This window comes from Ailuropoda melanoleuca, chromosome 1 (genome assembly GCF_002007445.2).
Source record: "Ailuropoda melanoleuca isolate Jingjing chromosome 1, ASM200744v2, whole genome shotgun sequence".
NCBI classification, from domain to species: domain Eukaryota; kingdom Metazoa; phylum Chordata; class Mammalia; order Carnivora; family Ursidae; genus Ailuropoda; species Ailuropoda melanoleuca.
In genome coordinates, this window is record NC_048218.1 from 1335094 (window position 1) to 1347362 (window position 12269).

General features: G+C 49.9%; 1 protein-coding gene across 4 annotated transcripts in view; it reads right to left on the reverse strand.

The window, feature by feature from the left end:
- The window catches only part of ADARB1 (adenosine deaminase RNA specific B1), a 129337-nt gene that overhangs the window by 27104 nt on the left and 89964 nt on the right, over nucleotides 1-12269 (reverse strand). For all 4 annotated transcript variants that reach the window (XM_034654512.1, XM_002919060.4, XM_034654496.1 and 1 more), the window contains 4 exons: nucleotides 10016-10130; nucleotides 7844-8012; nucleotides 7076-7224; nucleotides 5965-6133 (listed from right to left, as the gene is read on the reverse strand). In XM_034654512.1, the coding sequence (XP_034510403.1) occupies nucleotides 5965-6133; nucleotides 7076-7224; nucleotides 7844-8012; nucleotides 10016-10130 (602 nt within the window). The remainder of the gene's footprint in view (nucleotides 1-5964; nucleotides 6134-7075; nucleotides 7225-7843; nucleotides 8013-10015; nucleotides 10131-12269) is intronic.

The following is a 12269-nucleotide window of genomic DNA, read 5'->3' on the forward strand; positions in this document are numbered from 1 at the left end:
TGCGTAACCCTGTGTCATACTGGTGATGACGTCGCCCGCAATCCCACACACAACTGCCTATAGCATGTTTTAGCGTCGAGTCTGTCCCGGACTGTCCCCCGTTCCATCCCCGGCACGGCTGGGCCGGCCCTCTCTGATCCTGTCAACCTTGCCAGCTCTGCTCCTGTCATCGTCCTTTCCAAAGAACCAACACAGGGGTTTGCAGCACACTGTGCATATGAAGGCACACATGGTGGTAAGAGGTCTGTAGGCGTGCTGTTTTAGGCTCCATGCCCAGCGCAGAGCCTAGCATGGGGCTCAAACTCACAACCCTGAGATCAAGACCTGAGCTGAGATCAAGAGTTGGACATTTAACCAAGACTGAGCCACTCAGTTGCCCCAAGAGGCGACTTCTGTGTGTGCCCTTGAGATCATCACCCCCAAAGTCCTCTCAGACTTGTCCTATGCCCGCTCTGCTGCCCCTCCTCCTCGGCCCCTCCCTGGGCAGCACTGGGCTGCTCTCTGTCACTGGAGGTTGGTGTGCACTCTCTAGGGTTCTGTACACGGAACCACCCAGTGAGCACTCCTGTGCGTCTGGTTTCTCTCACTTCGCATCATCATTTTGACGTTCTCCCATGGTGCACTGGATATCACTGTTCATTCTTTTTTCCCAAGGAGTAACCCACTTGTGGACACACCACCACATGTTTATCTGACTATTACAAAGACGGCTGCTAGGCACACTCGTGTGTGACTCTGGACATGCGCTAGGCACATCGTTAGCTTTTTAAGACACTGCCGAACTCTTCACAAGTGACTGTGCCGTTTGCATGCCCGCCCTTGGCAGCCAAGGGCACCGGTCCCCGGCATCACTGTCCGCACCTCACGGGCCCAGCATTCTGACGGGTGTGCTTTTGTGCTTCACGTGCATCTCCCAGAGAGGACGGCGTTGAGAGTCTTGTCACGTGCTTCTCTGACATCTTTGATGACGTGTCCATTCAAATATTTTGCCCATTTTAAAATTGCTTTATTCCCGTGTTGTTTTGAGAGTCTAAATTTTAATATCGCATACAGGCCCTTTATCAGATACCTGAATTGTGAATATTTTCTCCTAGTCAGCGACTTTATTTTTCGTTCTTTTAATGGTGTGTTTAAAAGAGAAGTAATTTTGATATGATGGAGTTGAGTGCTTTTGGTGTTTTACCTCAGACGGTGCCTACCGCACCTGCCGGCGTCTTCCCTTGCTTTCTTCTACAACTTCTGCACATTTCAGACTATGATCCATTCTGAGTTAACTTTTGTATATGGTGTAAAGTATGAAGTTCATTTGTTTGCTTTTACACAGAGATGTCCAATTGTCCCAGCACCACTTGTTAAAAAGACTTTTTTCCCCCCTGAACTACCATTGCACTTTGGTCAAAAGTCAGTGTGACTAACAAGGAACAAGTGGAATTTGAAATTATAAAACATAATACCATTTACAGTAATGACTCCAAAAATTAAATACTTAGGCATAAATCTAACAAAATACATACAAGATCTCTATGAGGAAAACTACCAAACTCTGAAAAAAGAATCAAAGAAATAAATGGGAGAGATATTCCATGTTCATGGATAGGAACACTCAATATTGTCAGGATGTCAGCTCTTCCCAACTTCATATAGATTCAATGAGTCTCAATCAAAATACCTGTAAGGTGTTTTGCAGGTACTGACAAACGAATTTTAAAGTTCAAATGGAGGAAGAAGACCCAGAATAAGCAACACAACACTGGAGGAGAACCATGTTGAGGGACTGACACTATGTGGCTTCAAGACTTACTACAAAGCTACAGTAATTGTGATATTATGATTTATAAGAACTATGTTTTGGCCTTATATATATATTTGGTCTTCATCCATGGTTCCTGGCTCATGGCTCCTAAAACCCTTAGAATTTCTTGAGTGATGAGAAACTTATAGGTATCTTTTGCTATGCTAATGAGGTGACTTTCAGAAAGCACCTTAGGATGAGGGTTGGTTTAGAGGGGTGGAACTTCCAGTCCCAAACCCCTGATCTCCAGGAAGCAGAGAAAGGCTAGAGATTGAGTTAATCACCAATGGCCCATGATCTGGGGTGTCTGGCTGGCTCAGTTGGTGGAGCATGTGACCCTTGATCTTGGGATTGTGAGTTTGAACCCCACATTGGGTATATAGATTACTTAAGAAATTTTTTAAAATTTTCAAAAATCACCAATGGTCAATGATTTAATGAATTGTGCCTATGTAACGAAGTTTCCATAAAAACCCCAAAGGACAGGATTTGAAGCTTCCGGGGTGGTGGACACATGGATGTGAGGAGAGGGCTCGTAAGCTCCTTGACCCTCTCCCCGTGACCTGCCCTCTACACGTCTTCATCTGGCTGTTCCCGAGTTACATCCTTTCCTAATAAGCTGGCGATGTCGTGAGTAAAATGTTCCTCTGAGATCTGTGACTTGCTCTAGCAAATTAACTGAACTCGGGGAGGAGGTCCCGAGAACTCCAATCTGTGCCTGGTTGGCCAGAAGCACAGGCAAATTGTGGGACACCCAGCTGGTGCTGAGGATGCTTTGTCAGATGCGTGAGGGCCAATCCCTCCCACACACATACAGTGGAACTAGATTCAAAACCCAAATGGTAATCAAGACAGTGCAGTACGGGCAAAATAAACGACAAACAGATCAAGGCGACAGAATAGAGAGCCCCAAAACAGACCCACATAGGTGCAGTGAGCGGATCCTTGACAAAAAACAGAAGCAACAAAAGGGAGCAACCAGAGTCTCTTCAACAAGTGGCGCTGGAACAACTGAGGATCCACATGCAAAAAAATGAATCTAGGGGCGCCTGGGTGGTGCAGTCGTTAAGCGTCTGCCTTCGGCTCAGGGCGTGATCCCGGCGTGATGGGATTGAGTCCCACATCAGGCTCTCCTCTGGGAGCCTGCTTCTTCCTCTCCCACTCCCCCTGCTTGTGTTCCCTCTCTCGCTGGCTGTCTCTATCTCTGTCAAATAAATAAATAAAATCTTTAAAAAATATATATATAAAAAAATAATCTAGACACAGACCTAACACCCTTCACAAAAATAATTCACAATGGATCACAGACCTAAATGTAGAATGCAAAACTATGAAACTCCTAGAAAACAACACAGGAGAAAATTTAGATGACCCTGGGTTTGGTGATGACTTTTTACATGCAACACCAAAGGCACAATCCATGAAAGAAATACTGATAGGTTGGACCACATAAAAATGTAAAACTTCTGCTTGGCTAAAAACAATATCTGCAGAATAAGACAAGCCACAGACGGGGAGAAAATCCTGCAGAAGATACGTCTGATAAAGGACTGTTATCTAAAATACATGAAAAAAATTCTTAAAACCCAAAAAGAGGGGCGCCTAGGTGGCACAGCGGTTAAGCATCTGCCTTTGGCTCAGGGCGTGATCCCGGAGTCCTGGGATCAAGCCCCACATCGGGCTTCTCCGCTGGGAGCCTGCTTCTTCCTCTCCCACTCCCCCGCCTGTGTTCCCTCTCTTGCTGGTTGTCTCTTTCTCTGTCAAATAAATAAATAAATAAAATCTTAAAAAAAAAAAAACCCAAAAAGAAAACAAACTACCCTGTTAAAGAATGGGTGAACGATCTTAACAGGCACCTCACCATGTTTTTTAGCTCTTATGAGCTAGAAGCAAGTGTGATTGAGCGTGGGTGAGCAAGTATCTCTTGGAGACCCTGCTTTCAGTTCTTTGGGGCAAATACCCAGAAGTGGAACTGCTGGATCATACGGCAGTTATACGTTTAACTTTTTAAGAAGCCAATTTTCATGGATGGACTGATGTAACTTCATGTTAATTCTTTCCATTTCGATCCATAATTTCTCAAGTCCATATAAAATCTAAGCAAGACATTCGGTGACACTTGACGAGCTGATTCTAAATTATGTACGGAAGAACAGAGGTACATAAAAAGCTACAAAAAATTTGATGAAGGAAGAGCAAAGAATGACAGTCTTATCCAACCAGACCTTTAAACATATTGAAATGTCAGAAGTGTAAAACTGTGTGATTTGTACAATTACATCTGATTATGAGCTAACAGTGATTTGAGAGGCTAAGAACAGACCCATCTTTGTAAGAGAGTTCAGTATATGATAGAGATGCCTTTGCAGATCAATGAGGAAAACGTTAATTATTTAGTAGATGGTACCTGGAAAACTGATTTGCTATATTAAAATAACAAAGCCAAATTATTACTTACAATACAAATGTATTAAAGGCCTAAATTTGAAAGTAAAATGATAAGAATCTTAGAAAAAGGTATGGGAGAATACTTTCATGTCCTTAATTTGAGGAGGAATTTCTTACATAAGATCCTCAAAGTGCAAATCACAGGGTGAAAAATGAACGGATCAGGTACGAACAAAACTAAGGGTTTCTATTCAATAAGAGGACGGCATGGACCAAGTGAAGACATGGGTCTGTCCCGGAGAAGACACAGAACTTCTGAAACCGCAAAGACGACAGTACAAACCATACAAGCAATGTCTGCAGACCAAGATGAAAAAAGCATGAGATCCCAAAGACAAATGGGCAGAGGGTATCAACAGGCAACTCTGATGAGAAAGATGAACGATGGAACAGCTGCCCCACACCCCCAGCAGACACCAGTTTTCACATGAGGTGGAAACTAGCATCACGCACTGATGGTGTAAGTGTAAACCGTGTGCGCGTCGGGGGCGCGTCTGAGATCACCTGTGAAGTTCTACCTGTGCACGGCGGAGATCCCGGCTGGCGAAGGTCTAGAATGAGCTACACTCACGGAAACTCAAGGCTGACCAAGTCTCTACGGCGAGGGAAGGGGACAAGGCACAGTCCATGACTATCACAGGGTCTCCGCAGAAGTGAGAAGTGATCAACCTGCTATTTATTACAGCATCGGGGGTAGTTCCCAAACACTGGGTTGAATGAAACTACGAGATACAGAACAGCAGTTTAAACACAGTCCCATCTCTATCAATTAACAATACACGCATTAATACCCCAAAATGACACCACTGTGTATTTTTCAAGGCTACACACACACAGACATAAAAGCAAACAGAGAGTGGACAGGAAGGACACATAATAAGCAAACGTGTCAGGTGGTCACAGTGGGTACCCGTGCTTAGCGGGGGAATGGGCCACATGTGAGGAATCAAGTTCTGTGTACTGGAGGTTCCCTGACAAGGCCCATTCGAGAAATCAACAGGAAGGCTTACAGACAACTGAAAAGGGCCGTGTGTGCACATACAGGCACGCCGGCTGTGACCGCTCTGGAAGGGCAGTCAAGAACGCGTTCATGGTGCCACAGCAGGGCTCTGAGGATGGTTTCACATGCTTTGTACCATTAACTTTTTGCCATCTACCTATGTTACTTTTTTTTTTTTTTCCCAAGTAGACATGTGTTAAATAAAAACAAAGAGCTACTGGAACTAACGCCAGCATCTGAAGAAATGAGGCTTTCTTTAAAAGTCTGGCTTGGACACATCCTTTCCTGAGAAACACACGTCAAGTAAATGCAAACGGGTGCGTCTGCAGCAGCCCCAGCCTCGCTGGGAGCCACCGCCTGGCATGGGCGCTAGGGACGCTCTGCGCTCACAATAACCCAAAACGGCACCTCAGCAGCGAACAGGACCATTAAGGTGGCATCGGTGGGAATGAGGACACTCTTCCTTTTCTCTGGGAGCAAACTGCCTTAAAATGTCACTGGCTGAAGCACACGGACTCCCCAGAAGCCCATACGTACGTGCAAACACAGAAGCAAAGCACGAGCGGCCCGGAGCCTGCGGTACGGAGGCCCCGGCTCGAGCCCAGCAAGGTGGCCCCCAAAGCACGGCAAAGAGCCCCAGTCCTGCAGAGATCGCGGGGACCCAGGAGCAGGAACCGCGGAGAAACCGCGTGCCTGCGGGGAGCCCGCGGGCGGGAGGCCTTACCGCGCCATCTTGTCGCTGCAGGACATGGTGAGCAGCCTCTCGCCCTGCAGCACCCCGTCCCACGTCTGCAGGCTTGCATTGGACCGCACGGGAATCGTGCCTTCGCCAGACTCTATTTTTGTCCGCAGCTGTCCTCTGGCTTTGCGGTTTGGATGCCTGTCCGCGGGTTCTAGGAGAGGGAGGCCGGGTGAGAGTCCCCGTGGGCAGAAACCCCCTATCCATTCCAAGTCTGGCTCATGGCCCTGTGCACATGCTTGCTCTCTCTCTAAGACAGATACACAACACGGGAGAGAAAACTGGGCAGGAAAAGATGTGATGCCAACCAAATTCATGAGAGCAGTCTCCTCCAGGGGTTGGAGAGAAAGGGCTTCCATTTTAACCAAAATGATTTCTATCATTAAAAATGGGCCGAAGCAAACAGGACAAAATGCTAACATTTGCTAATTCTAGATGATGGATATTTGAGTGTTATATATTTTCCCTGCATTTTTAAATTTTCAAATATAAATTACAGGGATGCCAAAATAAATGCAGAGAAAGCATGCAGGCACAAACAGACATCTGAAGTGATTAGCTCTAGGTCACATGAACATGTAATTTTCCATAGTGGGTATATGTTGCTTTTGTAATCAAGTTAAACAATGTACTCAGATGCTGTATTTGAGTTGCTTCAGCTTGGGAGGAGAGACGAGGACACGAATCACCACACGACCGATGCACCACGGCCCCTTTCTCACTCGTGCGGGCCTGCTTCTCAAATGCCCGCCACATCCCACAGGCACACACGCATCAAATCATAGCTCGTCCAAAGCCCAGGTGCAGGGAGCAGACTGTCCAAATTTAAATACAAATCTGATTTAATATCCTCACTCTACTCTAATTCCTTAGCGTCCTTAGTGCACCAGAGTCAACACGCTTCATTCAGTCAGGTTTCCTTATCAAATTATTCACTGAAAAGAAAAACCTCATGCTTTTGTATATTCCTATCAGATCCACTTTCAAAGCTGAAGTTTTCAAGAAAAAGAAGGAAAGGATATTAACGTCGGTTTACTCTTCCGTCTGTCACTACGTAACCCCGAGTGTCCCGAGAAGCTGCCGGCTGAGTCCATACCTTCCAGGATCGGCTCGTGCGGTGAGAAAATCCTGGCATCCCCACAGGGAGACGTGCTGATGTACAGATGGAACTGAACACTGTCCTTCAGCTTAAACCCTCCGCGCTCGGACTTCTGAAAGATGGATCTTTTTTGATCGTCTTTATTACTAGAAGCAAAAAAGTAGCAAAAATGAACTGTAAAGCTGTATACAGTGTAAATTTAGTCTGTCGTAATTTACAATGACTTTCAGAGGCCACTACTCTCAGCAAGGTACAGGTGAGCTTGAACTGGGATGTCTGCGTGTTGATGACCATTCACGCAGATAACGACTGAGTCCACTCAATAAGGAACAAGCCATGGAATATGAGTGACCTTCCCTTCTCATTTAGGCCTTCGACACAGAGGACACATTGGAAATGGCTTGGTAAAGAAAAGCAGCTCAGACAGGTGACTAGAACGAGTGGCCCTGGTCCCCAGGCGGCTCGGCTCTGTTCACGCTCATGCTGCACACACCAGAAGCACACGGTCCTGAGCACAGACCTCAAATCGATGGCCGCGTGAGCCGCAAGCACGTGTGTGCACGCATGTGTGGTATTCGCCCAACCGGATTTTGTAGCTTCAGCATCATGGGAAAACAGGACCCGACCTCATCGTTGCCAATAAAGTTACCATTTTAAGAATTTTTCAGAGATTACAGAAATGATAAAGGTTTTGCAATACATTCTGACAGGAGGGGAATGTTCTTTAAAAACTGCTTCCTTTAGTTATTTACTTTGTAAACTTACTTTAAGAAAAGCTCAAGTTGTGTATAAAGAAATCTGAGCAAGGATCTCCGAGCTATAATTTCCGCATGGCAGTCATTTAACGCAAGGCCACGGTCACTCATGTACTCGCCGTTGATGCACTTTGTCCCCGTGGAAATACTTATCACCTTGGCATCTTTCACATCTGTGCCTGAAAAACAAATGAGAAATTACTCCTCGTGCCTCGCTGGGCTCCGGGGGGTCTGCCGTGTGTTCTCAGTGACTTCACTTTCGGGGTGTGATAGGTACCCCTGCCCCCAATTCGTACCGGGCAAACTCAGGCTCTGTGAACGGCCTCCCCCTGAGGACTTACGGTACAATGTTTCTGGGAAGTGAACCTCCCTCACTCTTCAGTCTACAGAGTCTAAACCTAAGGAAGGTATTTCCTCTGGACGGAACCAAGTCTTTCCTTGAACATTCCCCACTGGATACAGGGAGGGAGCACCAGGTAAAGGCAGACTAACTGGTCTATCAAAGCGTGAGCGAGGCTACGAGGGAGGGCGTACAGGCACCAGGGGGACGAGAGGGAAAGAGAGGCGGTGACCCGCGGTGTGCCGGTAATGGCAATGGGAGCAAAACCATAGGCACAGGAAGCACAGCCACTTTGCCGGAACATCTGCTGACAGACCACATACGCCAGACACGGGACAAGACACGGACACTGCCTGACGGTAAACCTCACTCGCCGTCAGCTACATGGCTGGTGTGAGCCCCGAGCAGACGCAGCCCCAGGTCCGTTAGGCAAGGTTTCCACTTCATTCCCATAACACGCTCTGAGGGGCACACTATCAGTCTCCATTTTGCAGATGAGGACCCTGAGGCACAAAGGGGTCACGGCCTGCCCGAGGTCATTCAACCAGCGGGAGCCCAAGCTGCACCCGGCCATCTGATGTCAGGGCCACATGCCACGGGCTATGCGGTGCTACCTGCAGGGGTACACCGAGGCCATGAGCAGAGGTCCCAAGTGAGATGCACAGCAGGGTGCAACACGCCCGGGAGCGGGTCTGCCCCTCTGGGTGGGTGAGAGCTGTATGGAGGGACCCAGCAGTCACTCATTCCTGCTGCAGACAAGACACAGAACGTCACCCAGGGAACACGTCATTCCAGGAGCCGAAGCATTTGCCTTTCGTCATGTGAAAAACAGCAGCAAAGAGAGGGGGCGGGGAGAACACAGGCATGGAACACCAGAATTACACTGAGAGCCAAGGTAACGTCCAGAGCACATCCCCTACCACAGACACACCCTCAGCTGCGCCCAAGTGAAGACATCATGCAAGAAAAAGCCGTAATTAAAACAGCACTCAGGTCTCCTCGGCCATCAAGGGTAGGTCAACACTGAGGGTCACAGAATCAGGTCCTGCCCATGATGGGATAGAGGGCTACCTCGGGACAAAAGGACGGTGCATTCGCCCACACAGAGGACTGGGGTTTTCTCCCCAGCTGGCAGGTGTAGACAGATAAAGCACTCCCAGCTCGCTAGCTCGCTCTCCAGCCCTAGGGTGCTTTCTGCAAATGGCCGTCCAGGCTCAGAGAGCCAGCGGGGGGCTGAGGGGAGGCCCCAGGGCAGAGGGACCCACAGGAGCAGGGATCCAGACCTGGGCCACCGCTGTGGCCTCCTGTTCCTGGGAGCAGTCCACGGGTGGAGGCTGCTCCGCGTCCTCACCCCTGGGATGCAGGAATGAACTTAGGGGGGTTCCGTGAGCTGGTGGCAACTTCTGGGTAAATTTAATAGGGCTCCTTCTGCTATCCCTAAGGGTGCTTTTTACCTGTGCATTTTCTGTTCTCTCTAGAGCTGCCTGTCTCCCGCACAGAAGTCCCACAGAAACTAGCTGGCAGCGTCAGCACTGGTTGATAAGTCAAATGCGTCTCACTCGCAAACGAAGCAGGAAGGGGGGAGGTGCCATTTTGCTGCACTTTTCCAGAGTCAATCAAAACCACCCACATGTGATTGTAGGAGTCAGATATTAATAGAGTATGCTTTCTCCAAATAAGAAAACCTAGGTTAAAGAAATGAACACGTACAGTTCCTATGTTTGCACATGGCAGGGACTCTGAAGGATTAGGAAAACAGCCCCATTGGTGTCGCAGAGATGGTCGAGGCCTGAGAGCACGTCCCCTCTCTGTTAGGTGTGAAGCGCAACACCAACATTTTACCTGTTGTCATGACGATGCCGGCAAGAACTTTCCTGCGTGCGTGAGGAGAGGAGAAGTTGTCCGTCAGATCCCCAAACTTATCCAGCACCAGGCGGGCCACGGCATCGGCTAACACCTGAGGACCAGGGCAGGGAGTCAGGGGTGCGGTCTGCACCCGCCCCGTGCACACCAAGAAGGCTGTCCCTTCAGAGTGGCCTTACACATGGCTGCTCTTCTGGAAAACCACACAGGCAAAACTGGCAAACGCGTTTTTGAGTGTGTGTGTGTGTGTGTGTGCGTGCATGCTTTTTTTTTTTCCCCTCCAAAACATTCCTTGGAAACAGAGGCCCCAGGAGCATTCGAGGCTCTGGCTGGAATCCTTCAAGAGTCTCACGGACAGTGCCACCCCTCTGGTCCTCCCATCACCCCGGCCCTCCCCCTGGACGAGGAAGCTGAGGCCGAGACCAGCCAGAGTGGCTTCCCCTGGCCACCTGCCTTGCACCCCCCATGACTCCGCACCCGGCTCTCCTAGCCTCCAAGGCCACACTCCCCGGAGTGACAGGGCTTTTGAAGGAAGTGAAAGTGCTCCTTCTCCTGACCACAGGAGGGTGGCCGTCCGCTCGGGGGCTGGCCAGGCCAGAGAACATTCCCCTCGGGTGTGACCCACAACATCAGGGCAAGGGAAGGGGCAGCGTGAAGAGCTGCACAGCTGGGCTCACCACAGCCCGGGAAGCAGCCCCGAGAGCCGGCACGGGCCTCTGCCGTAGACCCCGCCTGCACCAGACAGCACTGACGGCCACGCTCTCTGGGGAAGGGGTTCAGTGTGGCTGGTACACGGCCAGACCAGACAGCCTGCGCTTCCCAGGAGCAAACACATCTGTCTGGTTGCGGCCACGGTCTTATTTTCACAGCTTACAATTTATCTTGGATACAAGTGCTTTTGGGAAATGATGCCTGACGGGAGGTGTGTGTGAAGAGCTGCGTCCTCCCAATCTCACACTTTCTTGACAATCAGCTACGTCTAGTGTCCCCAGCTTAGCCTGTAATAAAACACTCCCCAAATGGACGAAACATCCCTCATCCTAAATGATGACTTATTTTGAAAAAAACAAAAGTCACTAGGATTTCTTCCTCTGCCGTTGCCTCAGTAAGTACCAAGGAGCCCCAGAAGACTGCGCTCAAGCCGGGGGTGGGGAGCATGGACAGAAGACGTGGGGTGGCGGGCCCCCCTGCACCCCAGGCAGGGGCGTCAGTGCCACACACGTGGGTGCAGGCGACACGGTGGGGAGGGGATCAAAGACAAAGGACCACGTGTTCTAATTTACATAAGAGAAAAAAATCTCAAGAGAGGTCAAGGATAAGACACAGAAAAGAAAAGCTTGCGTTTCATCGAGGGTTAGGTCTAGCTCCAAATCACTGAGCTTGGAGACACTCAGATGAAGGTCAGGCCCTTACGTGGACACTCACTGGTCAGAGGCAGGCATTTCGGCACCCAGACAGTTCCTCCATCCCCTCACAGAGATTATAATCTCCTTCCTCCAGGTAAGGAAGTGACTCTCTCTCTACGTGTTGGCGGCAGACGTAACAACGAGAGTCACGCCCATGCCCCACGGCCCCAGGCAGCACCCCTTCCCTGCAATGGCGCCCAGGAGCTGAGGGGCCCTGGCTCAAAGCTGGGCTCTGGGCTGACGGCCCGGTTCTGCCGCTCTCACAGGGTCCAACACTGACGGAGGGCTCGGCACACCTCACGCGGCCCACGACGTCTGGCTTTAAACCCTGCAACGCCACCATGAACACAATGAAGGCGAGAAGTTCCAAGACCAGAGACTCAAGGGCTACTCCAGGCAAGTGGTGAGGGTATTCGCACCACCCCGGAGGGTACACCTGGGGACGTCCACTGCAAAGGCCGTGGGGCCCAGAAACCAAGCTGCAAGGGCTCATTCTGCAAAGGCCGCCCCAGGTCCTCCAAGGAAAGTGTGGTCATATCCTGAGCTCCCGTGGGGGCTCCAGAGACACCATGGTGGGGGCACAGTGACAGACACAGGGACACGCCGCTCCACTGCCACAAACGTTCAGAAACTAGCTCCGGGCGCCCGCAGAACTCAGGCAAGAGGCCTGGGGCAGGGCTGAGATGACCCCTGCCTGCCTACCCCTCTCCTTTGGGTGGGATTCCCGGATGCCCCTCCCGGTGAGGCCCCCAGCAGAGCTCTGGTCTCTGCTCCCATGGAAGTACAGGCACGGATGGGGACCTCTGCCTGCCTCCCTGCCACGGTGT